This window comes from Orcinus orca, chromosome 10, assembly GCF_937001465.1.
Source record: "Orcinus orca chromosome 10, mOrcOrc1.1, whole genome shotgun sequence".
Classification (NCBI taxonomy): Eukaryota; Metazoa; Chordata; class Mammalia; order Artiodactyla; family Delphinidae; genus Orcinus; species Orcinus orca.
In genome coordinates, this window is record NC_064568.1 from 17,209,396 (window position 1) to 17,236,433 (window position 27,038).

Here is a 27,038-nt window from a genome sequence, read left to right on the forward strand (position 1 = left end):
TTATACTTCATGGAGGCGGTAGGGAGGTACTCTGGAAATCTGCTAGTTTGAGAGCTGCCATTCTACATGATTTGAGCTCAGACCTCTGTTGCTGCCAGTGCCAAAGTGGTTTGATTCTTGCTGTAAAGAGGAAACACCAAGCACAGCTCTGGCTATTTGAGGTCCTAGGTGACAAGGCAAAGTGATATCACTCTGCAGGGCTTGGCTTGTCAAATCCATCAGTAATGGAAGATACATGGAAGCAGTGTATGAAATTCCATCCCTGTGGAGCGGACAGCATTCTTGAAAACAGAAAGTGCTATCTTCCCCATCAGCTTAAAGTTATTATATTTAGCAACTGTGTATGTACATTCTTCACGGGTTTCTACTTATAAAAATTAGTTAATTAGTAATTATTACCGTAGCTTAGGTAAGCATGGATTATTATTATCACAATTTTACAGACAGAGTAAATGAGAATGATGGAGACGGTACCAGGAGAAAAATTAAAATGAATGAGTTCCTGGATCACAGGCCCGAGCTGCAAGGATTTTAAAGAGCTTGTTTATTTTAAAGAACACGCTTTCTTAAAGTGAAACTTAAATATCGGAAAAGTAGCTTTTCCAAATTATAATAAAATGTCCTATTTATCAGTGAAACCAGTGCTGGGATTCTGTTTTTTATTTATGAATATTTCTTTGTATGATTTTATATCTTCCCATATATCTGTGAGGGTCTTATTTTTGATGGGGTATTCCATGCGATTGTAACTCTCACTCTTCAAATGGCATTCCTTGGTTTTTTGCTCTTTAGGAATAATCAAAGATCTGAGAGGTTTTAGAAACCAGAATTTTTTTTTTTTTGGACCAGTGAATATTTGATAAGTTACACGTGCAATCTGTATGTTGAGTGAGTGTCCTCTGTAAGCCAAACACTGTCCCGGGGCCTAGGGATCCGGCACTGACCGACAAGACAGGTATCTTTTAAACTTTAATAGCTTAAATTTGACTTTAGAAACTGTATCTTCATGTAATGTAGCTGAAGGACGAGGGTCTATTGTTGCAAAAAAAAAAAAAAAAGTCATTTTGAATGTATTTATTAAAAAGAGAGAGGGCTTCCCTGGTGGCGCAGTGGCTGAGAGTCCGCCTGCCGATGCAGGGGACACGGGTTCGTGCCCCGGTCCGGGAAGATCCCACGTGCCGCGGAGCGGCTGGGCCCGTGAGCCATGGCCGCTGAGCCTGCGCGTCCGGAGCCTGTGCTCCGCAACGGGGGAGGCCACAACAGTGAGAGGCCCGCGTGCCGTAAAAAAAAAAAAAAAAAAAAGAGAGAGAGAGAGAGAGAGATTTGAAAATGTTATACTTCTGGTTTTGAAGATAGAGGAAGGGGCTGTGAGCCAAAGAGTGTGAGGTGCTTCTAGAAGCTGAAAAGGGTCAGGAAAAGAATTCTCCCCTAGAGCCTCTACAAGGAATGCGGGCCTCCCAAAACCTTGATTTTAGCCTCATGGGACTCGTTTTTGGGTTTTTGACCTCTAGAACTGTAAGAGATTAAACTTTGTGTTTTTAAAAGACAAATTTGAAAAAAAGAGCATTACATTGCCTTGTTATGTGTATTTGTTTTCCCTTCACAGATGATTGCTTCAAATCAGGGTATAGCAGTTAGGGAGGCAGATGGATTTTTAAAATTTTATTCGTAGACAACGGGTGTACATATATTTTACAGGTGCTGCTTCTTCCCCCTTTAGGACTGGTGATGAATCCTGTAATAAGATTGTAGTAGGCACCCATTTTTTGGCTTTTTGGCATCTCTTTGGGAAACCACTCCCTCCCCTACCCTCATTTCTTGTGGTGTGGGTGTGATTGTCCCCCACTCCCTGGTTCAGGAATGGGCACATGACCTGAGGCAGGCCAACAATGCCTAGGACATTTATTCAAACTGTTAGGAAAGAGACGCTCTTTCTGCTGGGGTTGAGAAGCTGGTGAGATGCAAACCTGGACTGCAGGGGCTGCATAACTATGTGGGGAGAGCCTGCCTGAGAAGCAAGCCGACCGAGAGGAAAGCAGGGCAGATTTGTACTGTGTTCTTGTGAACACCTGGATTTAGCCATACCTGTAGCCGTTCTTACCTCCAGGACTTTTCAATGATGTGGCCTCGTCTTTTTTTTTTTTTTCCCCAATGCCTGAGTCACTGTGAATTAGATGTTAAAAACTTGTAGGTAAAAAGAGTTCTAATGCAATTCAAATCAGTAATTTAAAAAATATATAGCCTTTGGTATGCATAAGAAAATCAACCCTAGTTTAATAGATGTAATTTTGAAAAAAAAGCTTATGCATGAATACAGACACATGCAGAGTACTACCTACATATCTAATATCCACAATTCCCTTCTTCCTTACTAACAGAACCCTATTAATATTTTTGTGTTTTTATAATAGCTTTATTGAGATATAATTCACAAACCATAAAATTCACCCTTTTAAAGTGTATGATTCAGTAGCTTTTAGTATATTCACAGAGTTATGTAACCACCAGCACGATTAATTTTATAATATTTTCATCACCTCAGAAAGAAATCCCATATTCATTACGGGCACCCCCCGACTTCTCCCTCCCCCTAGCTTGTGACAAGCACTAATCTAATTTCTGTCTCTATAGGTTTCATATAAATGGAATCAAACACTATGTGGCCTTTCGTGTTTGGCTTCTTTCACTTAGAATAATGTTTTCAATGTCCATGCATGTTATAGCATGAATCAGTACTTCCTTCCTTTTCATGGCAAATGATATTCTATTGCATAGATACACCAGAGTTTGTTTATATGTTTATCAGTTGATGGATATTTGGGTTGTTTAAACTTTTTGGCTCTCACGAATAATGCTGCTGTAGACATTCGTGTATACGTTCTTGTGTTGATATATATTTTCAGTTCTCTTGGGAATATACCTAGGAGTGGAATTGCTGGGTCAGATGGTCACTCAACGTCTAACATTCTGAGGAGCTGCCAAACGGTTTTCCAAAGTGCCTGCCCCATTTTACAATCCTACTAGCACCGCATGAGGCTTCCGATTTCTCCATATCCTTGCCAACTCTTGTTATTATCTGTCTTTTTGACATTAGCCATCCTAGTGAGTGTGAAGTGATAGCTTGTGGTAAAACCCTCTTAATGTTCCATGAAGCAATGTGCCCTCATAAAAGACTACATTTCACAGATTCCCTTCTTTGCATTTAGGGGTTGCTGTTAAGCTGTAAGAGAACATAGTTGGATGGGGCTTCCAGAGAAGCTCTGCAAGAAGGCTGGCTAAGTAAGGGGTCGTCGTTTTTGGCCTTTCCTTTCTTCCTCCATTTTTCTGCTCTGGAATTGTCGGCTCTGCAGCAGGCCTCCTAGTCCATGAAGTGAGCGTAGAGACCAGGTCGTACAGATGTTGGAGCAGGAAGATAAAAGAATCCTGAGTCCTTGTGACTTGGAAGCTACTACATCAGCCTTGGGCTCCAAAGGATGAATCATATGGTTTTACTTGAGAGAGAAATAAAATTCTAGCTTGTTTATTCCCTGGCTCTTTGGATGTTCTGTTACATTAGCTCAACATAATCCTCTTTTTTCCTGCGCGCGTGTGTGTGCGTGTGTGTGTGTATACACACATAAGTATGTACACACATATACGTATGCACACACACGGATATATTGGCTGGTTGCTCACGAAGCCTAATTCTTGTTTTTCCTGGGAACATAGCTAGAGTACACTTCCCAGATCTCCTTGCTATTATTGTGGCCCTGTGACTGGATTACAGCCAGTAGAATGTGGTGGAAGTAATGTACGCCATTCCCAGGCCTGGTCAATGGAAGTCTTTCATTCTTTCTCCCCACCTCTGACTCAGTGGAGATGACTTTGAGGAGAGGACTTGAGGAGGGCAGAGCCATGAGATGGAAGGGGCCTGGGGCTCTGAGTGACCACATGGATATCCACACCAGGGGACAAGAGTGAAAAAAAAAAATTCTTCAGCGTGAGGTGTCTGAGAATTTGGGGTTTGCTTATCCTAATTCAATTGCCTATACATACACATTCATATTTACATAAACTCGCATAACGGATCCCAGGCCACTCACTGATCAGTGTCACACACATCTCCTGACACTTAGTCCAATTCTCTCTCCACTGAACTGGGGTGCAGGGTATCTCCAACGACATTATGTTTCATCATAAATATTTAGAAAGTCATCTAACTTCTTTGAACTTCTGTTTCCTCATCAGATAGTGAGTAGTAGGGGCTGGATAAGATACTTAATACATTTGTTTTTGTGTTAGAACTATTTGTACTTTCACTCAGTTGGCCACCTTGGGGGCCTTGTAAGTGCTCTAAAGGTAGGAGTTAGGTCCTGTGTCCTTTTTCATATTCTTTCCTTCTAAGTTCTCTACACGATAGTTGTTCCGTAAGTATTTGTGGAATAAAAGAGAAGGTGTCTTCCAGCTCCAAATGTCTACAATGCCATGTAGAATCCTGTTTGTCGTACACACACTTTTTCTGTGCAAAGCCTGCCAATTCACAACCAGACTATGGTCCAGCTGTTCCTACGGGATTTGGTTGTTCCCAATATCAGGATAAATTTTGTTCTGGGAACAATGTTCTAAGTGATGATACGTACTCCAAAGAGGCCACAGAGGCCTGTTTAACCCATCCTGTGACACAGATACTCACGCTGTTAGCATCAGCCTGTGCTTGGGATCCTAGGAGTAGGAACTTACATGGAGCAGGGAGTGGGAACGCTTATTTGTTCAACAGGAATTAAGTGTCTTAATTCAACAGGAATTAAGTGTTACATACGTGAGATAGAATGTGGACACGAGGCCCCGACTCTCTAATAGAACGTTCAGTGAGAACTAGACTTTGACCAAATGTGCTCCTCTACCACCCAAAACCCTTCAGTGCCGTCTGTCCAGCGCTCCTAAAAGCAATTCACACTCCTTACTATGTACGTCCTGCAACCCCCTGGATGTCTGGCTCCTGCCGACTTTTCTACCCTTATCTGATTTCATTCTCCCCCCTTCTCAGCCTGTTGTAAGTTCCAGGCATGCTCTGTCCAACTTCAGTAAACCAAGAGCTTGACTCCCTGTGGACCACTGCACTTTCTGTTGCTTCTCTGCCTGGAATCTTCTGCTGACTGTTGCTGGCCCATCTCATCTTTCAAGCAACATCTCATTTCCTCTCAGCAGACTTTTCTATTGGGAACAGCCTCCTCTAATTTCTCTCCAGCACATCGGCTTGGTTTATGGTCTTTATAGCAGAGCTTCTCAAATTTCAAGTGCACACCAATCTCTTGGGGATATTGTTACGATGCAGGTCCTGACTCAGTAGGTCCTGGGTGAAGCCTGAGACTGTGCATTTCCAAGAAGCTCCAGGGTTATGCCTGTGCCTCTGGCTACACTTGGAGCAGCCCTGCTCTAGAGAACGTATCCCACCCCACTGTTGTCTCAGGAAGCTCTTTGTTTCTGGATGCTTCCTTCTGCCCAGCCTGGAACGAGGGCTCAGGAAGGCACCATCGCCCATCGTGTTTACCCCTGTCACCGCTGTGCCCGAAGAGCACCTGCCTAGCATATAGTATCCACTAAATAAATAACTACTAGATAAATTCAGAGATTTCAAGTGTGATGAGTGTTACACCAAGGAATGTACATGGTGCCGCAGAAGCTAATCCCATCTGGAGAGACAGCGATGGAGGCCTTGCCAATGTGCAGCGTTAGAGTTTTGCACAAATTTGTAGGAAGCGTTTTCCCAACTCTTCCTGTTCTCTGTCCAGTGCGTCCACTGTGATGGGTCATCCTGACTAACCCAAGTCTTCCAAAGTCTCCAGGGTCAAAAATTACCTATTCTTCTCCCTACTAAAGGCTCAGTGAATCTCCTGGGCCCCAGAATGGGTGACACTGGCTATGGTAGGAGGCAAGCAATGTCATTGAGATGTTTCACACTTGTTTGTGGATGACCGATATAACTTACTACTCTCTGGTGGTACTTCTATTTGGTTAAAAAAAAAGATGCTTATTAATCTAATTGTCTGGTGCTATTTCAGCTAGTGGAGTACGAATATTTAAGCCTAGGGAAGCCACCAAAAACAAGAAGAAAAAAACTTGCTTTTTTTTTGCTTTCTCCAATACTGAACCCGCAAGTTATCTAAAGCCCAGGGGAAACTGAGGACTGATAGAGGGAAAGAGGAGATGAGTAATGTTGGAGGTGTGGAGTGATTATCTGTACCATTTGTAAGATAATAAGTCCCCAGTTAGGGGCTGTGGAGGAGGAATCATGTGCTCACAGACATTAAGAGGGAGGGTGCTGGAATCCTTCTGTCTATGTTACTGACTGCCATTTTAATAACTACATAACCTCTGTAAACCTCAGTTTCTTCATCTGTAAAATGGGCCAACAAGACATCTGCCTCTTGATGTGCTGTGAGAAGTAATGAAATAATGAAGGTCAACTGGTGAGGACAATGCTCGGCACTGAGTAGCAGCTCAAAAATGGTAGACATTATTATCATCACCTTCTGAATAAACAGGTTGATGGAACGGAGAGTCAAGAACAGAATCTAAATCGGAGTGACAGGGAATATTGAATTTTTGTTAGGCTTGGGACCACGCCTTGTTTAGAAAGTGCAGAATCGGACCGTAAAAGGAAGCGTTGATGGCAGAGATGGCGGAAGCCGTAAGAATCATTTGCAAAGGGACTGATGCTCTTGTCCACCACGAATCATCCCTTCATCAACATTCGGCTGCTTCTGAGACACCTGAGTAAGTATCTAATCCATGTCAGAACAACCAGCTAGTTTTCTCAGATGACTTGCCACACCAAACGTTTAGCTTCCTACCATTTGTATTCATGTGTATTACTGTGGTGCCCCAACTTTTCAAGGTAACACCTCTCTCACTATGCTGCATTCATTAGGTCATTCCACAGCCAGCAGAGGACACGGGCTGCCAGCACTGTCTGACGTTAGCAACGAATGAAAGGCTGCCCCAAACCAGTGGTTCTCAGCCTCAACCCAGTGCAGTTTCACCTCCCGAGGACACTGGCAATGTCTGGTTGATACCACTGCAGGGGGCGGGGAAGGTAACCACCGGCATCTAACCAGAGATGCTGCTGAACATCCTACAACGCACAGGACAAACTATTACTTGACTGAAAGCAGAACTGAGAAAACTTGTCCTTAAACTGGTCTTTCTTTTAACCTTTCTGGTTCTCAATTCCCCTATTAAATTCAGCCACTAAATAGTATGCAGGATCTGCCAACTCTGACATTCTAGGAGTCTTTTTTTTTTTCTTTCTGACCTCCAAGAATTTTGCTTCTAAAATTAACCAGCGAGGATGGTTTAGACAGACTTTTCTTTTTCTTGTGCCGAAAGAGGCCAGTCCACAGTCTGCTATAGCTTTTCTGTGGCCTCAGCTGTAGCATTTCATCAACAGCCTCTCATTTGGCAACAGGGTGGGGATGGGGGGGAACAAGTCTGCAGAGAAGCCTACACCCAAAGTAAGCAGTCATTTCCCATTTATGGTGTATGATGCGCTTTCGTTGTTTCTCAAAACCAGTTTGGTTTGAAGATTATCACCCTGTTGACACTAGCCCACCTTGTGAAACTGACAGGCCCACACACCTTTGATGAAAGAATGTGTTTCTTACCCATTATCTGAGAACCTGTGAGCAGCTTAATAAATACACTGAAGGAGGATTTCTGGAACATGCTTATCTGAACAAAGGCCAATTACATTCCACCTCGAGAACTTGCAAAGGAATGCATTAATCGATTTAAGCAATTAAACGAAAGCCCCTACCACAAATAGACAACAAATGCAACCAACACTGATGAAAGCACACTGTCCAGTGACCTCAGGAAGGCACTGAGAAATCTAATCAGTGACAACTTTTTTTTTTTTTTTTGCGGCACGCGGGCCTCTCACCGCTGTGGCCCCTCCCGTTGCGGAGCACAGGCTCCGGACGGACGCACAGGCTCAGCGGCCATGGCTCATGGAACCAGCCGCTCCGCGGCATGTGGGATCCTCCCGGACCGGGGCACGAACCCGTGTCCCCTGCATCGGCAGGCGGACTCCCAACCACTGCGCCACCAGGGAAGCCCAGTGACAACTTTCTAAAGGTCGGTTCAAAACAAGTAATCCTTGTGGACATCAACACAACCCTTTCACCCTGGTGAAACAGTTAAGTAGTGAAGGTCATGGGGCTTTCGCAGCCACATAAAGGAGAGAAGTAAGAGCAATTAGACAAAATGGGTGCTGTCATCCCACTTTCCAGACCCCAGAGCCACACTAAACACAGAGATGCAACTTTCCCGCTTCATTCTTCGGGATCTAGCAGCACATTCCAAATGAGAATGCCATAGCTTGATTTTTCTTTCTTGCCAATGTTGGCCGGATGTCTCTCAGCCATCGAGAGCCAGGGGAGAGGGAAAAAACAGAAAACAAAACAGGAAATCCACGGGTGATGCTATGAACTGATCACCTAGGTTGGAATCCCAAAGTATTTCTTCAACACTCAGGACTGTTGCTGAGAACTGCCCTGCTTGAAGCTACCCTCCAGCAGAAGAAAAAAGTCCAGCTTCATGGGTGGCCACTTCCCAATCAGGTGGAAATCCATTGAATAATAGCATCGGCACCAGGTGGAGGCTCTTATGACAAGGAGATTCTCAGACTCCACCCCACACCCACCGGATCAGAATCTGCATCCACATTAAAATTTGAGAAAGACTGCTCTCCGGGGCCTTCAAGAGTATTTTATTTTTTGCCTTCTCTCAGCCTGAATTTCCTCAACTGGAGAATGGAAATATAACAAAGTGCATACATAGGAAAAAAAACAAAACTGAAAGGAACGCAGTTCGCATGATTGTGGGGGTGATTATGGGGAACTTCTCCAAGTTCTACACTTGTGCGGTTTTTAACGCTGTAAGACCAGCGTTACTTCTTTTGTAATGGGGGAAAATAAGTTTTAAGTACGACGCTCTCTTACAATATTGTACTGATGATTTTTAAGGGGACCGATTTATCAGGGCCCAGCACAGTGCAAGCCACACTTTAGTGCAGACACTTCAGAGGTATTCGGTGAAGTGAACGGAGCCAGCCCGGCAGCTTCTCCCACGCTGGCAGCCGGCGAGCAGCTCTCGTCCCCGAAAACTGGCCCTCGTAGATTCGCCCTCTGCTTCTGGAAACCTTGGCCTGGCAAACCTCCGGGTCCGCTGAACCTCTGGTGGGACCTGTAGTTGCAGGAGCGTCCCGCAGGCTCTGTAACTTTCCCCGGAATGAAATAAATAAATAAAGACCGTAAATGCTGAGATAGCGGGCCCCGCGATATTTTTCGCTCTCTGTAATCAGCCACAAAAAGAGGAGGCAGGGGAGGGGAGTAAAAAGTCGTGATCTGGCCCGGAAGGGGCTCCAGGAAAACTCGTCTGGGCGACAGCAGCACCCTCTGCGCCTAACCTAGTGAGCTTTTCTCGGCTGGCATTTTGTCTCCCATAGCGAAAACTGCAAGAGAGCGGAGTGGAGTTTCCGGAGAGAAAGGCTCAGGCTGGCGTCCTGGGCGGGCCAGTCTCCTTGGCGAGCCTCTGGGTCTTCCTACCCTCCTTCGCCACCCGTCCTCCTCCCTTTTGCAGGGGGCGGGCGGGAGGCAGCCGAGGTAGGATGTGCGTGCGCACGCGCTCGCGCAAATACGGCTGAGGAGTTCTGTTCCTCGGGCATTTTCCGAGGAAGTCTGGAGCAATTAGGCTCAGTCCGGGGAGAGCCAGCGAGAGAGCGGGCGGCGCAGCCGGCGCGTCTCGGCTGCCTCGCAGGGAAGGAGGGGGCGGCCGGCCGCCCGGCGGCGACCCCGGGCCCCGGCCGCCACCATGGGCTTCGAGCTGGACCGCTTCGACGGCGACGTGGACCCGGACCTGAAGTGCGCGCTGTGCCACAAGGTCCTGGAGGACCCGCTGACCACGCCGTGCGGCCACGTCTTTTGCGCCGGCTGCGTGCTGCCCTGGGTGGTGCAGGAGGGCAGCTGCCCGGCGCGCTGCCGCGGTCGCCTCTCGGCCAAGGAGCTCAACCACGTCCTGCCGCTCAAGCGCCTCATCCTCAAGCTCGACATCAAGTGCGCGCATGCGGCGCGCGGCTGCGGCCGGGTGGTCAAGCTGCAACAGCTGCCCGAGCACCTCGAGCGCTGCGACTTCGCGCCCGCTCGCTGCCGCCACGCGGGCTGCGGCCAGGTGCTGCTGCGGCGCGACGTGGAGGCGCACATGCGCGACGCGTGCGACGCGCGGCCGGTGGGCCGCTGCCAGGAGGGCTGCGGGCTGCCCCTGACGCACGGCGAGCAGCGCGCCGGCGGCCACTGCTGCGCGCGGGCCCTGCGGGCGCACAACGGCGCACTGCAGGCCCGCCTGGGCGCGCTGCACAAGGCGCTCAAGAAGGAGGCGCTGCGCGCGGGCAAGCGCGAGAAGTCGCTGGTGGCACAGCTGGCCGCCGCCCAGCTGGAGCTGCAGATGACCGCTCTGCGCTACCAGAAGAAGTTCACCGAGTACAGCGCACGCCTCGACTCGCTCAGCCGCTGCGTGGCCACGCCGCCCGGCGGCAAGGTAGGCACCCGCCGCCCGCCCCGACCCCCTGCCGGGCTCCTGGGTCCCCGGGGCGCCTCCCAGTCCCTTTGGGCACTGGGGTCCCGGGAGCTGCCCGGGAGCATCTCTGCCTCCCTCTTCCGACACTGCTTGCCAGATAGATCACCGTGAGCAAGGTCGGGGAGTCGGTCTAAACTTGGGAACTGTGGTCCTTTGACAGATTAGACTCAGGGTGAAGTATAGCTCCAGCAGCTTCAGGGGTTCTGGAAAGACTCAAAGGAATCCGCGACCAGCGCAGAGTAAGAATGAGTGTGGCTCCGGAGTCAGAAGTGTGCAAAGGCTGTGCTGCAGACCAGCTGGGTGATCTTGGGGAAGTCGCTTAGCCTCTTTGGAGGTTGGGAAACATGGCTCCTGTACACGTGACCCACAGGATAAGATACTGACACAGGCGTGAGCTATATCCATGCACTCTCAGGAGCTCCAGAAAGAATAAAAGGAGCCCCCAGCCCGTGTAGATTAAGTTAAGAAGGCTGCCAGAGAGGCCTCTGGAGTAATAGCTGGATTCCGACGTGGGCTTTGCTGCCAACTAGCCGGCTGACCTTGAGCTAGCAGCTCACGCTCCCTCAAGTTGGAAAGTGTGGCCCTAGAGATGTGACACGGGGGGTGAAACACAGACAGGCCCCTTCTGTAGTATTCCTCCAGGGATTGAAAGAATTCCACAAAGCAGTAAAGGGACCACCACCAAATACAAAGTAATAATTGACAGTGAGGCCTCTGGAATCAGAACTGTTCTCGAATCTGGGCTCTTGGCTAAACAGCTGAGTCATGTTGCGGCTTAACCTCCAGGTGCCTCCATTTCCCTAAATGTAAAATAGCTTGTTTACCCCCTTCAGGGAGAGAACATGTGAAAAGGATCTAGCACGGTGCCTGGTGGAAAGTCAACGCTCAGCAAGTATCCCCTGCACTTATCTTTAACCTCCTCCCCTTGTAAGCCATCCCCTTGTGCTGGGAGTTGGTGAAATTATAACAGCCACCACTACTGGAGGCTTGCTTTGCTCCAGGCCCCGTTCTAAGCACTTCTGCTTCTCAGCTGTTTCCTTTGTAATCAAGTAAGGGAGGCACCTTGCTTCTCGTTCTGTAGGTGAGGAAAACTCAGGACCAGTGAGGCGCGGTCAGATGCCTGAGTCACAGCTTCTAGGTGCCGGAATTGGTTTCTGAACCCACAGGTGACCAAGTTCGTGAGCACTATCGTGTTGCCTCCCAGTGTAACCACAGGTGCCATTTACTGAGGGTTTATTATGTACCAGAGACTGTGGCAAAGCACTTCGGAGGCATTCCGTATTTAATTCTCTGAGATGAGAAAGCGGGCTCAGGTCATAGAACTCGTTCGGAGCTGGCATTCAGGTTCTACCTCAGTTGTCCACCTTGGGGTGTTTTGACATTTTGGGCCCCAAAATTCTTTGTTATGGGAGGCCGTCCCGTGCATTGTCAAAAAAAAAAAAAAAAAATATATATATATATATTTTGATGTTGGGGGTAGGAGTTTTTATTAATTAATTAATTTTTGCTGTGTTGCATCTTCGTTTCTGTGTGAGGGCTTTCTCTAGTTGTGGCAGGCGGGGGCCACTCTTCATCGCGGTGTGCGGGCCTCTCGCTATCGCGGCCTCTCTTGTTGCGGAGCACAGGCTCCAGACACGCAGGCTCAGTAGTTGTGGCTCACGGGCCCAGTTGCTCCGCGGCATGTGGGATCCTCCCAGACCAGGGCTCGAACCCGTGTCCCCTGCATCAGCAGGCAGATTCTCAGCCACTGCGCCGCCAGAGAAGCTCGCATTGTTAAATGTTGAGCTGCATCCCTAGCCTCTACCCACTGGCTACCAGTAGCACCGCCCCCTGCCCAGTGGCGACAACCAGAAATGTCTCCATGTGTCGTCACCTGTACTCTGAGTGGGGCACAGTCACAAGATGAGAACCAAGATTTCCCTGACTGCAAAGGCCACATTTTCACCAGCTGGGGAGGGACGTGGGCCATTGCCGCTGCCATTCTGGGGAATGTATTTGCCTGAGGGGCCCCCAGGGGCCTGTGTCTGCTTGTGTGCTTTGCCTCTCCCTGCCCTCGCCCAGCCCCCTCTTCCACAGCGCACACCCGGTCTGCCAGTTTTCCGACTCCCCCCTCCCCACCTCCACCCCATCCTGGCCCCTGGCCTGTCTGTCAGCAGCAGCCTCAGCAGCTGGCCGGCTCTGGGCGAAGGGCAAATATTTACAGCTCTGAGGCTCACCCAGGACCGCACAGGCGTACAAAAGACTGGCGTGAGCTTGCGAGTCACCAAAGCAAGGGGCAAAGCTGGGTCTTCAAGCAGGCGCCGGGTTTGGGGTGAAGGAGTTTCCGGAGTTTCTCCTGTTTATGCTGTCATCTGGACTTCCTGCATAGTTTTAAGTGATGCTTATTTATAAATAAGCCATTCACTGCCCCAGAGTTTATACATCATTCATTGTGAAGCTAGTTTATTATTTCTTCTTGCCTTTCTGTTTTCTTTCTGGAGTGTTTGGGTAAACTCCGTCTCGGAATCAAAAATATGATACTTGAATCAAAACTGTGCAAGTTTTTGAAGCTCTGTTGGGTGAGTCAGTTGGCTCATCAGGGCATTAAGCTTAGGGACAAGATGTTGCTTTTTGAGCTTACAGAGAGAGTTTCCTTCTGGAGTTGGAGCGCTGCTTGGGACTTTTATGGACCTCATTGCTGGGCCTGAGGACAGCCAAGAATGGCCTGGCCTCAAAGCTGCACTAGTTCATTTTTCTGGCCTCAGACCCTGGCTGGTCCCAGCCCAGGCCTTAGGGGGAAGCTCGCTCCTTTTGCCTTTTGGTTAACCCTCAGTGGCCCTTGTGGAAAGCTTCTGCTTTCCAGCGCCTGCCAGAGGGACCCCTCCCACTGCAAGCTGTTTAAGAACTTGTTTATTTCATTGGCCAGACTCCCTGCTCCTGCTGGGTACTGTTTATTCTCTTCTAAAAAGCAGAAGGATTTATATTGCTTGGAAACTCGCATGCACAACACTTTTATTATTTTTTTTTAAAAGTCCTATCATTTACCTCTCTGTTACAAGCTGAAGTAGATAAGAAAGACTCAGAAGATTTTTCCATACCCTTTCTTCAAGGCCTAGAACTTGTTCCATAAAATGATCTGGCATTATTTAAATAATATAAGGTTTCGGACTTTTGATACCAGCTGAGCATTTAGGGTTTGGACCTACTTAGGCATTGTTTCTCCTGCCCTACAAGGTGAGCTGGAACAGGTCTTCGCAAACCTTCACACGATTGGGATCACCTGGAAAGCTTGTTCAATCGCACATTCTTACCCTTAGAGATGCTGATCCAACAGGGCTGGTATGGGGCGTGAGGTTCTGCGTTTCTAACAAGCTACCAGCTCATGCTGGGCCACCTATCACATTTTAGGTAGCTACTCAGCGAGACAAGGAGTGTGGGCTCAAGTACAGATATAGATCAACACATGTTGGTCTTCACACAGTTATGATTTTACTGATCATCGTCTGAACATCCCTTCCTGAACTTTTTTTTTTTTTTTTTTTTTGCGGTACGCGGGCCTCTCACTGCCGTGGCCTCTCCCGTTGCAGAGCACAGGCTCCGGACGCGCAGGCTCAGCGGCCATGGCTCACGGGCCCAGCCGCTCCGTGGCACGTGGGATCCTCCCGGACCGGGGCACGAACCCACGTCCCCTGCATCGGCAGGCAGACTCTCAACCACTGCGCCACCAGGGAAGCCCCCTGAACGTTTTTTGAAAGACCAGGGTGAAGTTCTAAAACCCAGACTGCCTAGCAGTTATATGATAGGTAACATGGTCCAGAAAGGCTTCTTGAACCAGTCTGAAGCCTCATCCGGGCTACAACAGACTTGGTGATGCTATGCTTGAGGATGTTAAAGAGTTGGGCTCCCAGCCTCAGTTTCCTACCCTGACTTGTCCACCTGATTCTAAGAACAAAGGCATTCCACAGCAAAAAACTTGTTTGGCTTTCTGGGAAAGAGGAAGTTCTGCGTGTAACTTTCCTTGGAATTGTTGAGAAGCTTGAGACCCAGCCTTGATAGCTTCTGCTCTTGTAGCCCTACTTCCAGTCTGTCATTAAATCAGGTGGATTATACCTCCTAAACACTTCTTGAATCTGTTCATTGCTCTCCAGTCCCATCAGAAGATGACCTTGGTCCAAACCAGGGTGTCCTGACCTCAGCACTATTAGAATCTTGGGGTGAATAATTCTTGGTTGTGTGTGTGTTGTGGGGAAGGTAGTGTGTGCATTATGGGATGTGTAGCGGCATCCCTGGCCTCTACCTACTAGATGTCAGAAGCATGCCTCACGTCGTGACAGTTACAGATAGCTCCAGACACTGCCCTTGTTCCCTGTGGGACAAAAATCATCCTTGGTCTCAACCCGCATAATCTCTTGCCTAGATCACAGCTGCTCCCTCTATGTATTTTCCTGCTCCCCTCCAGTTACCTCGAGCTGGGAATCATTTCTTAGAAATGGAAATCTGATGTCACTCTTCTTTCAACCCTGCTCTGCCTTGAGTTCCTCTTGGGTGGATATAAGGCCAAGCACACTCTGGGTCCTGCTGGCCTCCACCTGCCTGTACTCTTCTCCCCTTTAGTCTCTCTTCCCAGGTTCACTGGCTTCTGGCAGGTCCGTGAATATGTCCCTGAGCTCCTTCTTGCCCCTGGGCCTTTGCACTTGCTCCTTTTTCTCCTTGGAATAGTCTTTCCAGTTGCTCATTGTTAGGTAACTGGCAAGTTTTCCAACTCTCCCCTTCTAGCCCCTGCCTTTCTGTCAGCACTTAGGGTTTGCCCCTGACTAGATAACCTTTCTATCCTTCCCATCCCAGCTCAAGCATCACTGCCGGTGGGAAGCCCTCTCTGACCTCACAGACTAGGTCTGGTGCCCTGAGACTCTCACCTTGGTGCTCTGCCTGCATGGCCTTCATCACAGCTGTAAGTGAATAATGGGAAGAGCTGTTCATTGTCTGTGAAGGACAATAAAGGAAGGACCATGTGTGTGTTCTTCAGGGCTGCGTATTCCGGCACCAGTTCGATTACCGTGTACCCTGTGAACTCTCGATATGTCTTTGTTCAGTGAATAAATTCAAGATCCAAGGGGCTGTCTTGTCAGCCCTCGAAACTTTTCAGATTGCTAACCAAGAGTGAGCTTGTTAGCGCACTCTTAAAAAAGAACGAGTTTTTCCGTGACCTGCAAGTTAACAAAATTGTTTCCAGGCTTGTGGGAGGTATGCTTTTGTTTCCCCAGATCCATTTGTGTAAACTCCCAAATCCCAGAAACGATTTTGTCCATTTCAGAACTCCTGGAGATAAGTGAATCTAATAGACAATTGTATGAAAAGGTGTTCCAGATGTCCACACAGTTGGAAATGTATCTATTAGAATGTTCATAGTTCAGTGTCTTTTCTGTGTCTGAAAAGTGTCAGCAAGTGGCCATTCCATGGTGTATCTTACAGAACAGCCCAGTTCAGCTAAAGGAATTGTGGGTTGTTGTGTCCATTTCATTTCAGTGATTTATAAAGAAAATTAGGATTTGGCTTACAAATATGTTACCCAGCTACACTGGCTTGAATGATCATAACTGAATAATTTGAATTGGGAACTCTGTTGCCGTTTATCTGTAAGTGATTCTTTCTGAGTTCACAAATGATGTTTGCTCCTCTGTAAAAATACTTGATGTGAGAGAATCTATTTATAAGGTGGTTTTGTGTTGGCTGTAGACTAAGGAGCTTAAAAGGAAAGGAAGTAACATTCGTTGAGTTTAACTGGGTGCTGTACACTTAGGGTACATTGTGTATGTACACACATTAGCTTCCCCATCTTATTCATTTGGTAAGAGAGGAGGATTGTAAAACATTATCAAACAGCTAGGTTAAGGCCAGAAGTTACACAGATTCTAAGTGTAGAGCTGAGATTTGAACTCAGCACTCGACTCCAGGCTGTTACCAAAATAAGAACAGTATTTTCTCCTGAGGCAGAGTCCCCTCCAAAGTCTCATACAGGGTTTCCAAAGGACTGTTACTATAGGTGCAAGCACTGTGCAGGTTAGAGATGTGGGTGCATCTTCAGGAAGACTCTGTGAGGTTAGTACCCACAGCCCATTGCCCTTCGTATTACAGATGGAAAAAGAGAGCCTCCAAAGATTAAACAGCTTTCCCAGCATCATTTTCTGGCTCCGTTTAGTTGGTCTGATGGCTTCTGGTCCATGGTGATGAGGTGTGTTCACCCCACGCTGTAATTCTTGTTTTCAGAGTTCTGAAAGTATACATGCAGTATAAAACAAAACAGGTTCTGCCTGTAAAAGAGAGTTAGAGGAAGAAAGAGAGGAAGGAAGGAAGGAAAGGAAAGAAGGAAGGGAGGGAAGGAAAGGGAAAGGGAAGAAAAAGAAGAGAAAAGAGGTGTTGTCCTGGATGGAATCACGCCTCATCTCCTTAATTTCGAACCTAGTGAGTTAAAGAGTGGTTGATGGTAGGAAGTAAATGAAATGCTCCCAAATGTGTTCTTTCAGTCCAGCTCCTCACATGCTTACACACTGCGTTTCAGGCGCTGCGATAGGCACCGCTGGGTGCAAAGGGGAACTTGAGCGGCTTTCACCCCTGGATCAGTCAGACACCCACTTGTGCCTTTGAAAACAACACGTCTTGCTGTTCTTTGCTCAGCGAAGCCTTTTAGCCGCGGGTCACCTCTGTCCCCCCAGACTAATGGTGTTCTAATAAGCCTGTTCCAATAAGAAAGGGAAGTGGTGTAACATAATGATTACCCTTGTAAAGAAATAACTAACAGATGGACCCGAGCGTCCATCTTTCTCCCCTATCCCGTATGTCTGTTTACAGGGAGCCTAAGGGGCGGAGCCGCGTGCAGCCTGTGTGCACGTGGGCCCTGCAGCAGCCCCTTCTCCAGGAGGGGTGGTTGGGTGAGCCTTTACCCTGGCAGAGGGGGACGGGTGTGCAGAAATGATTCCTGGGCAGAGGGGTCAGCCCTAGAATTTTGCTGGAAGCTGTTGTCAGGTGCCCTCTGTCTTTGCTGCACGTGGATCAGGAAGGGGGTGAAGCCGCTTTAAGGTTGTGGGTCAGGGTTGGATGTGTCACCAGCAGCTCCAGGGTACCCTGAACTGAGCTGTCCTGTGATGAGTATCAGACCCTGGAGTTGGTGACAGCCGGGCTCCTGTGCTCCTTCTGCCTTGTTGTTCAGCATCTCTGGGAGGATCTTCTAACCTCCTCTAAGCCTTAATTGCCTCATCTCCAAAATGGGGTAATGCTGATAGGACTGGCATTAGGGTTAGATGATGAACGCCATGTGCACAGTAAGGCTTACCAAGCATTTGTTGAACATTTATTAAGTGAATGTTTATTCAGTACCTATAGGTTTAGGGATGTTCTTCAAGTAAATCACTGAGGAAACATTAGAAATTGGAGATGGTTTCATAGAGAAGAAGGAAAGGGATTTTTACTCGAAGGATTACGGGCTCGTTGCAAGCCATGGAATGCCCTTGGGTGACCAGAATCTCTGTCTTTCTCTTCTCTGACTGCTTGTCAGCGCTGGAAAGTTTGTGAGAGAGGGATATTCAAGTCAAGTTCACTGCATCTGGGTAGCAGCTCTGAGCTAAGGTGTAAAGGAGGAGGCCAAAGGCGCGAATAAGATGAGGTTACTGTGTGTTTACTTGAATTTATAGTCGTCCAACCGCAGTTAACAAAGGTAAAGAGGGATGGGCCAGGCCAAGCTCCCACCTTCCTGTAAGTGACAATGTAGGACTTCGCAGCTGGGTAGCCTCTGCTTTGTTGCCGATTTGGACAAGAAAATGCTCCAGGTTGGGTAGTTGGATGATCCCATTTCAGAAACTGAAATCACCTTGTAGTCCGTCAAGTGGAAATGTGAAAATGCTGCCGCACCTTGATTCGGTTTGTTCTTGTCCGTATGTTGGTGAAAGCGTCACTTGTGGGCGTTCACCAGAAAAGCAGATGAGCGGATGATAGAAATGAGAGATACGGACTTGAAATCAAACTCATGGAAACAGAGAAGTAGACTGAGGGATTTCTTAGGTTATCTAAATATAGCAGCAGCTTTAAATATGTGTATATTCTTGGCCTAGGGCAGCGCTGACAATCTTAATGTCTTAGGTTCAGAAACATCTTTGGCCGTGGGTGAATATATCCCGTTCTGTAGATATTATAGCTCCATAAACGCTATACCTTTGCTCCTTTCTGCCAGTTTCCCTTGCCCTTTGTCTCTTTTCATCCTCTCTGCACCTATTCTGGTGACAGATAAACACCGCTAATACTTCAGTGGACTGTCTCATCCGTTTCCAATTCATTTTCAACCGTCATTCCCACGACTGCCTTCAGTCTTGGACTTGAACAGTTTCCCCCTTCTGTTCTTCCTCCAAGAATCCCTTCTTTTAGAACTGAAGTTGGAATGACAGGGAGGGCTTGGTCCAAGCTGCTTCCTCATTAAAAACATAGTTTGACCAACGAAGAGGACAGAAACATCTTGGTGCGGGGAGAGAAGGCATCCCCATTCTCTTTAGGACAGAATTTCTGGCAGCCATCTCTGCCTCCCGGTCCCCCCAGCCCCGCCCCTCCACATTTTTGCGCTCTCTTGTCACTAGTCAACAGACAGAGCTGTTTCCCAGCTGTGCGAGTCTCTGGGAGCTTTGCATAATCTGAGGCTGAGAGGTGTTGTGTCACCCCAGATACACAGACTAGTGGTCAGTCAATTACAGTTCTCACAACCCGCCGGGCAGCTTTCCAGTCTAGCCCGTTCTCGGCTACAAGTCCCACAACAGCAGTAATCAAGGAACACCCGTCACTGGGCGGAAAGGAGTTTTGAGAAAGAATCCACACTGACAGCGGCACGATGGACTTTGGGGGCTGCCACACCGCTTAGGAGATGGCTGGCATCCAAGCTTCTGAGGCTGGATTGTTCGGAGGAGAACAGCGACAGAGTGATGCTGAAAGGAAGAAGGACTCTACCATAGAAGACAGTTTGCATTCTTGGACTTAAAAGAAAAGCAGCCACCATGAGGTGTCTTTTTGACAAAGTACATTTGAGTTCTGCTTTTTCGCTGTGGCTTTTATCCCCCCCCCCCCCCAAAATTCTTGTCCAGTTAGACCTTGAATGGAGCAGATTACAAATTGGGTGATTTTAACACTGATCGGTAGTTACACGTTTGAATATGATAGCCAAGCTTATTTTCAGCAGAATCTAGTGTATGTTCCTGAACTTGGAGCTTCTCTTTCTGCTTGTAACTTACTGGCTGTGGATGGCTCATGCCACACCCGCTTCTCCAGGGTTACTCTATCTCTGCCCTTTCTCAATCCTAAAGACCTAAGCATCTCCCAGGGAGACCCTACACTTCACTAGGGGCCTGACTGTCCACTAGGTTTGGATTCTGGGGTAGAGACAGGGTGCTGAGCATGTTAGAGCTTCGTGCCCCTTCTCCCAAGGAGGCAGTGCTGGCACTGGACTCCAGGATATGAAGGCATCTTCCTTCTCCATCCCCCACCCCGGGCTCTTGGTGAGAGCGCCTCTCCCTCCTGAGTCCTGGCTCCGGAAGGGAAGAGACCCTGCCATTCAGGAAGAGGGTGGCTCTGGGAAAATCTATCTCATTTCCAGTTTTGTGGTTTCTTTCGTTTTCTTTTTGTTTTCTTCCCAGCCCATCAAGACTCGCTCATCCGATAGAAGTGGGAGATGTCCAGGTGTCTCAGCAAATACCTGGGTATCCTGTGCCCCACACTCCTCCCTCCACTGTCCGTATCCAAGCCCACACTTCCTTGGACTTGATGTTTCTCCTGTCCTGTTGCGAGCCACCATCTGTTCCCCCACCCCCTTTGCTCCCAGGGCCATCTCCCTCCGGGCCTGGGGTGTCCTGTGTCCGATTTCCCCTCCTCGTGCCGCACAGCCGTCTGGTCAGCACCCTTTGCCCGTGCCACCTCCATGCCCCCGAAGGTCCACGCCGAGCTGCTCCCCTCGTGTTCTTTATCGTGTCTCTCTCCCACTACCTCCAGGATAAAATCTGTCTCCTGGCACTTGTGCAGTCCTCCAGGAATGTGCTGCTCTTTTTCCAGACTTGGGGAAAGGAGGAACGTGCACGTGGATGTAATAGCTCCCATCAGATGACCAGATGTTGGGATGAATGTACAACTGTCTTTATTTCCTTAACTTCAGGCCTCAGCTCTCCCAAACTTGCTGTAGACTAAGTTAACTTAGGATTAGACATTCCTCATTTCCAGATTTTTGTAGCAGAGTCATTTATGTGGTTAAACAGCACCATGGCCTCATTGCTGAGATGTGCTAGTGTCCGGCCCACCCTGTGCTCTGCTTGTGTTTGGAACCCTTGCTATTGGCCAGGCCTTGTACGGGGGCACTAGGCAGTGATAGTCTATCTCATTCATTCAAGAAGAAACCATTATTGTCCTCATTCTAAGAATGAGGAAACTCAACTCAGGTTCTGACTGTGAAGTCCAAGATCTTAACCATCACCCTGTTCCTGTCAAAGGTATAGTATTCTTATGACACCCTTCAGGGTATAATAGATACTCTAATCTTTGCCACTGTTATTGCATAGTCCAAAGAAGCCTTGCTTAAAACTCTAATTACAAAGCTAATTAGATGTCTAATCCTTCATGACGTTTTAATGTGAAAGCCGTGTCTTTTGAGGCAAAGGAGTTTAGGGTAGGGTGCACATGTTTACCAGCCCAGGAGGGACGGCATGGGTGCTGGAGTCCTGTGGACCTGGGTTCCAACCCTGCCCCTCCCTCTTGGTCCCACGTGATCTTCAGCAAGTGTATGCATTTCTCCATCCTCAGTTTCTCAGGTGTAGAGCATTGATGTAATACGTGCCTCCCAAGGCTGATGCTGCGGTTGTTCAGTTGTTTTTGTGAAACAGAGCTCTTTCTTTTTTTTTAATTGGTATATATATTTTTAAAAATTTTATTTATTTATTTTTTGGCCGTGTTGGGTCTTCATTGCTGCACGTGGGCTTTCTCTAGTTGCGGCGTGCAGGAGCTACTCTTCGTTGCGGTGCGCAGGCTTCTCATTGCAGTGGCTTCTCTTGTTGTGGAGCACGGGCTCTAGGTGCGCGGGCTTCAGTAGTTGCGGCACGCAGGCTTCAGTAGTTGTGGCTCACGGACTCTAGAGCGCAGGCTCAGTAGTTGTGGTGCATGGGCTTAGATGCTCCATGACAGGTGGGATCTTCTCGGACCAGGGCTCGAACACACTTCCCCTGTATTATTGGCAGGTGGATTCTCAACTACTGCGCCACCAGGCAAGTCCTCGTTCCCTTCTTTTACTATACCAAGCCACTGAGAAAGTTTCAAAGCATGGGTTCTGATAAACTACCAAAACAGAGCAATATAGGTTAAATTTTCCTTTGGATGAACAGTGTCACTTATTAACATAATGTCTGTGAGCCGCCGGGAACACAGTATTGATGAGAGCCTTTGTCCTTATTCCACTTGTACATGTCTTCACTCAGTGCGATATAATTGAATGAGACTCATTTAAATGCCCTGGATCTGATGCATTTTGAACCCAGGAACAGGTTAAATAATTAAGCAGGAAGTAAGGTTAACCTGTTAAACGTGGTGTTGTGTGAAGCCTGGTGTTTAAATTCTCTATTATTTCTTCTGAAGAATGAGAAATTCAATGAAAGTATTGATAGTTAAGGTTGCTTGTGAGAAGGGGAGTGGAAAGGAGATATCAGGATCAAGCTCGGGGTGTTGGAGAAAAGGAAATGACCTTTGATCATTAGATGGAGAAATGAAAGGAATTCGGCTCAGACAGAGCTTTTCTCTTCTCTGTCAGTGCTCCCGGTATCATGTGTTGAATCTTCCACATGATGGCTCAGTCCTGTAAATTAGTCCTAGAATAGGCAATGTCACCTAAAACCCGTGTCTATCCGTCCTAGACAACAGACTGGGTCAAGACACTTCTAGAAAAGGAGAACCTCCTTTCTTTCTTCCCTGGGATTGAGTGCATCTGGCAAGGAGGTGTAGACAGTTAACTTGATTGTTCTTTGCACATTGCTATTTGGCGGAGGAATCTTATTTCAGGCATCGTCTCAGTTGGTCTCCACTGTCCCTGGAGAGAGATCTCTGAGTTTGGGACCATACCTAGGTGTCCTTGGGCATCTCAGGTTGGGTCTTCTGGAGATAAATAGTTCACTAAAGAGTTTGGAGTTCTGTTCTGAAACTGGTTTCCTGGGTAAGACCTCCTATGATGAGTTCCTTTGTGGAACTTTTTGGAACTCCAACAAGGGAACGATCTTGGGCGAGACCAAATATGTTGCTAGTCTACGTGGCACTCTTTTCTATGTTCCACACGAAAAGGGAGTTAGTGTAGACAGTAATTAAGGTCTAGAATGGGAGATCATCGGTTTCCATCCCAGCTTGACCTCTTACTAGCTCTTTGACAAGGGACAGCTTTCTTTCTTGTTCTCCGTCAGTCTTCCCACCTGTATCATGAGGGTGGTAATAGTGCCAGTTGATAACATTGGTTGGATTATTAAATAAAATAAAGCACTTAAGTGCTCAATATCATTTCTGGCACATGATGAAGAGCCAATAAAGGTTAGCTGTTATCATTGTTAATGCAATGCAATGAGATTTCTTTATTTTTCTTTCATTTTTTAGAAGAATAAATAGTTGTCACAGTCGATTTAAAACTGGTCTGTTTTAATCGTTTGGCTCTGCGTTCTCCTTTGTGCATCATCTGAGCTTGTTCAACCAGAGACATCTGCCTTGGATTACTGTGTGACTGTACAGTGTCTATCCTTGATTAGTTATGAAAGCCAGAAATGTAAGATACGTATGATAACTCTCCCCAATTCCCATGCATGTCCAACTTTTTCACCTCTCTAAGATAACAAAGCAAGAAATGGAGTTAGCAACATTTTCCGTTTCCAAGGCAGAAAGATATAAACTCTTTCAGTTTGCACATCACTGTATTTACATCTCAAAACTGTTAAGGTGATTCTGAAGTTTTATTCTCTTACAGCAGTGAATATTGTTGCCTCTTCTCTTGTTGCAGGTCAAATGAACGATAAAGATTGATAGCGTTGATAGATGCTCTGGGTGGTGGTGCTGTGAAGAGGACTTCTTTTGTTTTAAGTTCATAAATAGGTTGTCATTACTGAGGCTCTGCTGTTTTTTTGTTAAAGTACAGTAGTTTGATAGAGGCTCGCTTCTTTTATATTTACCTACTGTATTTTCTGCATTGAGTAAATGACACTGCAGAAATGAAGATTTTGTTGTGTTGTTCTTATAGGACACCTAGTTCTTTCATCAGAAACTGCTTTTTTCTAATAAATTATCATTTTTGTTTTTACAGGGTTTTAGTAATTGATGCTAAGGCTTCTATGACATTTTTGAAAATATTTTGAATTCTGCTATACACGAACTAGTCATGAGAAACAGCCATTGTTGCTAAGAACTTTAAGCGCTTGCAGATACTTTTACACATGAAGACCCGTTAGGTTTTTTTTTTTTAGAAACTTTAATCTTTATTTATTATTTATTTATTTATTTAATGTCTTAGGTCGTGCCCTGCCCAGCATGTGGGATCTTAGTTCCCTGAACGGGGTTGAACCTGTGCACCCTGAATTGGGAGCATGGATTCTTGACCACTGGACCACCAGGGAAGTCCCTGAGACCCATTAGTCTTTCGTGTGTGTGTGTGTGTGTGGCTGTGTTACATACGGTTTTCCTCACCAAATATGGAACAGTGTTTTACATTGACAACTATAGCAATAAATGAAGCAGTGCTCTAGAAAAACCACTGGGCGCTGCACAGTCGGCAAGAGTGGTTTTCTTTGCCACCGTGGAGGTCGAATAAGATATTTGCATTCATGTCATTCAGATGTTGCCATTTATTTCCCCAGCAGAAGTAGAAAGCGCAGGTTTCATCAGGAAGCAATAAATAGCAGAATAAAACCTCTTTGTGATGAGCTGTCAGTGCTGTTTTTGAGAAGTGTGAAAAACAATACCGCATTTAAATGATACCCTGTTTAAACAGAAAACAGGAGTGAAGCAATTGTAAATTTATAGCCAGTACATGTGGAGTTTTGCATACCATTCAGGTAGTTGGAACTGTTTCAGAGGTGTATCAGCAAGTTTAATATTTATGTCTAAGCCTATTAAGTGATAGTTTGCGCAGAAGGTTAAATCTATTTTTATTTGTCTGTCTGTTACTTGAGAGTGTTAGTTGGGGTGCCCTGGCATCTCCATCCTGTTTGACTGTTGAACGTTGCACCTCTGAGACCTGCTGGGGCCATTTCTGCTTGGTTGATTTAAAGGGGCTCACGTAGACACCCCCCCCCCCCTTAAACAGAGTGTTTTCTGTTGAACGCTCTGCATCCCCTCAGGACTGGACAGTCATTACTTTGTGAAAATGCCCCCTCCCCCCTTTTCAGTAAGATTCAGGATTTTTCTTTTTCCCACCCATGTTTGCATCGGACTTTTCAAGAGCCATTTCCCCCCCAAGTCTCCCAAACACAGATGACTACTGATGGGCCGTACGTGCACACAGACTTCCGAGGGGATTGCTGTTGGAATCTTTCATGACATAACGTGAATGCTGCTGTTGACAGTGGTTGAGAAACAGACAGACAGTAGTCATCTAGACAGCCAGCTGGCGCTGGGCTGGCCATAGGAAAGATGTGTTTGCAGACCAAGGTGTCACTGAGAGAAAATATTCATTACACGTGTCTGGACATCTCCAAACGTTCTTAAGTGATTGCTCCAGGGTTAGATGGTATCAAGAAATGTTTGTAACCTCTTCAGCGCAGGACAGAGTTTCATCATGGGCCCCCAAAGTTCTCCCTGGTTAAACTTCCCTAGAGACATAGGATTTTTAACGCTCAGCAGCCCATGAGTCCACTTAGATAGAAAGAAAATTCCTCCCATTTTTTTCGCTGTTTGTAAATAAAATTTTGAACTCATCTGTTCCCTGCAGGGTGAAGAAACAAAAAGCCTGACTCTTGTCCTGCATCGGGACTCCGGCTCCCTGGGATTCAATATTATCGGTGGCCGGCCGTGTGTGGTATGTTAATTGCTGAAATGGGTTTTTCTTGTCCCTAATGCAGGTGGAAGAGGGGTCAGGGTTTGGGGGGCGAGGGGTAGGAAACCTTGGTCACTTCATTCTGCTCTTATTAGAGTTCGTTGTGTATCTAACGTCTTCATGCTCAGGGATTTTTATTATCTCATTTTTTTATTGAAGCATAGTTGATTTATAATGTTGTGTTAGTTTCAGCTGCACAGCGAAATGATTCCGTTTGGGGGATTTTTATTTCATTGTGATCTCCTAATGTAGAATTGTCCTAGTCATACAGCAGCTCATCTTAGCCGTTTAGCTTTGGGCATGCGTGTCTGGTTGGGTAGCAGTTGAGCTGAGGCACGTCGCGTGAGACGTGTGCAGTTGCACGGAGTGACTTTGCTAGAGTGGGGGCTCTGAGACTGGCCATGTGAGCGGGGCTTCTGCTCTGTCTGCCCTTCATCAGTCAGGGGCAGTTCCCCCATTTGTGGCATAGTGCATCCCGTGCTCTTTCTTCCCTCTGGAGCTGTTCACCCCATTCATCATGATCTTCTCCTCCAGAAAGGAGAGACTGAATTCAAATCTGTCAATTTAATTGCAAAGAAAATGTCTGCTAAGAGGGCTGGGGAGGGGGGAGGGTGCGGCAGAGGATGTGTTTTGGGATCTCACCTTTCACGATTGCCCGAGTATGTGTCATCTCTTGCTCTTTTTGGGGGCTGACCCTCTCCTTGTTTGTTAGCTTTGAAGGAAAATTGTCAAGGGAAGGAAAAAGAAAATCAGATTCACTCATTCAACAAATAAGTATTGAACACAGGCTGTTTGCTAGGGGCTTGGAGATACTGGCCAGGGAGACTGGGTCGCTGTGGTCATTGAGTTTATGTCCTGGGTGATATTGGGCAAGAAACAAGCAAATACAGTAATTACAGATGGGAGAAGTACAATGAAGGGTAAAAAGTGGGAGGATGGCATGTGGTAGCTACCAAGGAGCAACGGCCATCATTGGCTAGAGTAATCAGGAAAGAGAGGAAGGGATATTAAGGCAAATCCTAAAGGATAAGAAGGTGTCAGCCATCCAGCTGTGGTTAATGTTTGCCCCCGCCTTCATGGAGCTCAAGTCCAGATGGAGGAACTGATGAGTTAGGAGAGGAAAGCACTGTTCTCACTGATACACGCTGTGCCTGGGTCCAGCTAAAGATGCCTGGGGACGGTGGAGTGGGGGGTCCATTAGCCGTAGGGAAGGAGGCCTCCTGGGGCAGGGCCATTGGAGCTGGGTTCTGAAGGATAAGTAGGAGTTTGCTAGATCAGAGGGTCCATATATAATACATTTATACATTTGAGCAGTCTTAACTTTAAAAAATATATATATATTGAGCATATTTAGTTAGCTACAGATTATAAATAT

General features: G+C 47.0%; 1 protein-coding gene across 2 annotated transcripts in view; it reads left to right on the top strand.

Annotated features, from left to right (window-relative positions):
* The first annotated feature begins 9,723 nt into the window (after positions 1-9,723).
* Positions 9,724-27,038, top strand: part of PDZRN3 (PDZ domain containing ring finger 3) — a 247,387-nt gene continuing 230,072 nt past the window's right edge. For both annotated transcript variants that reach the window (XM_012532345.3, XM_049715557.1), the window contains exons 1-2: positions 9,724-10,575; positions 25,559-25,645. In XM_012532345.3, the coding sequence (XP_012387799.1) occupies positions 9,853-10,575; positions 25,559-25,645 (810 nt within the window). In that variant the 5' untranslated portion in view covers positions 9,724-9,852. The remainder of the gene's footprint in view (positions 10,576-25,558; positions 25,646-27,038) is intronic.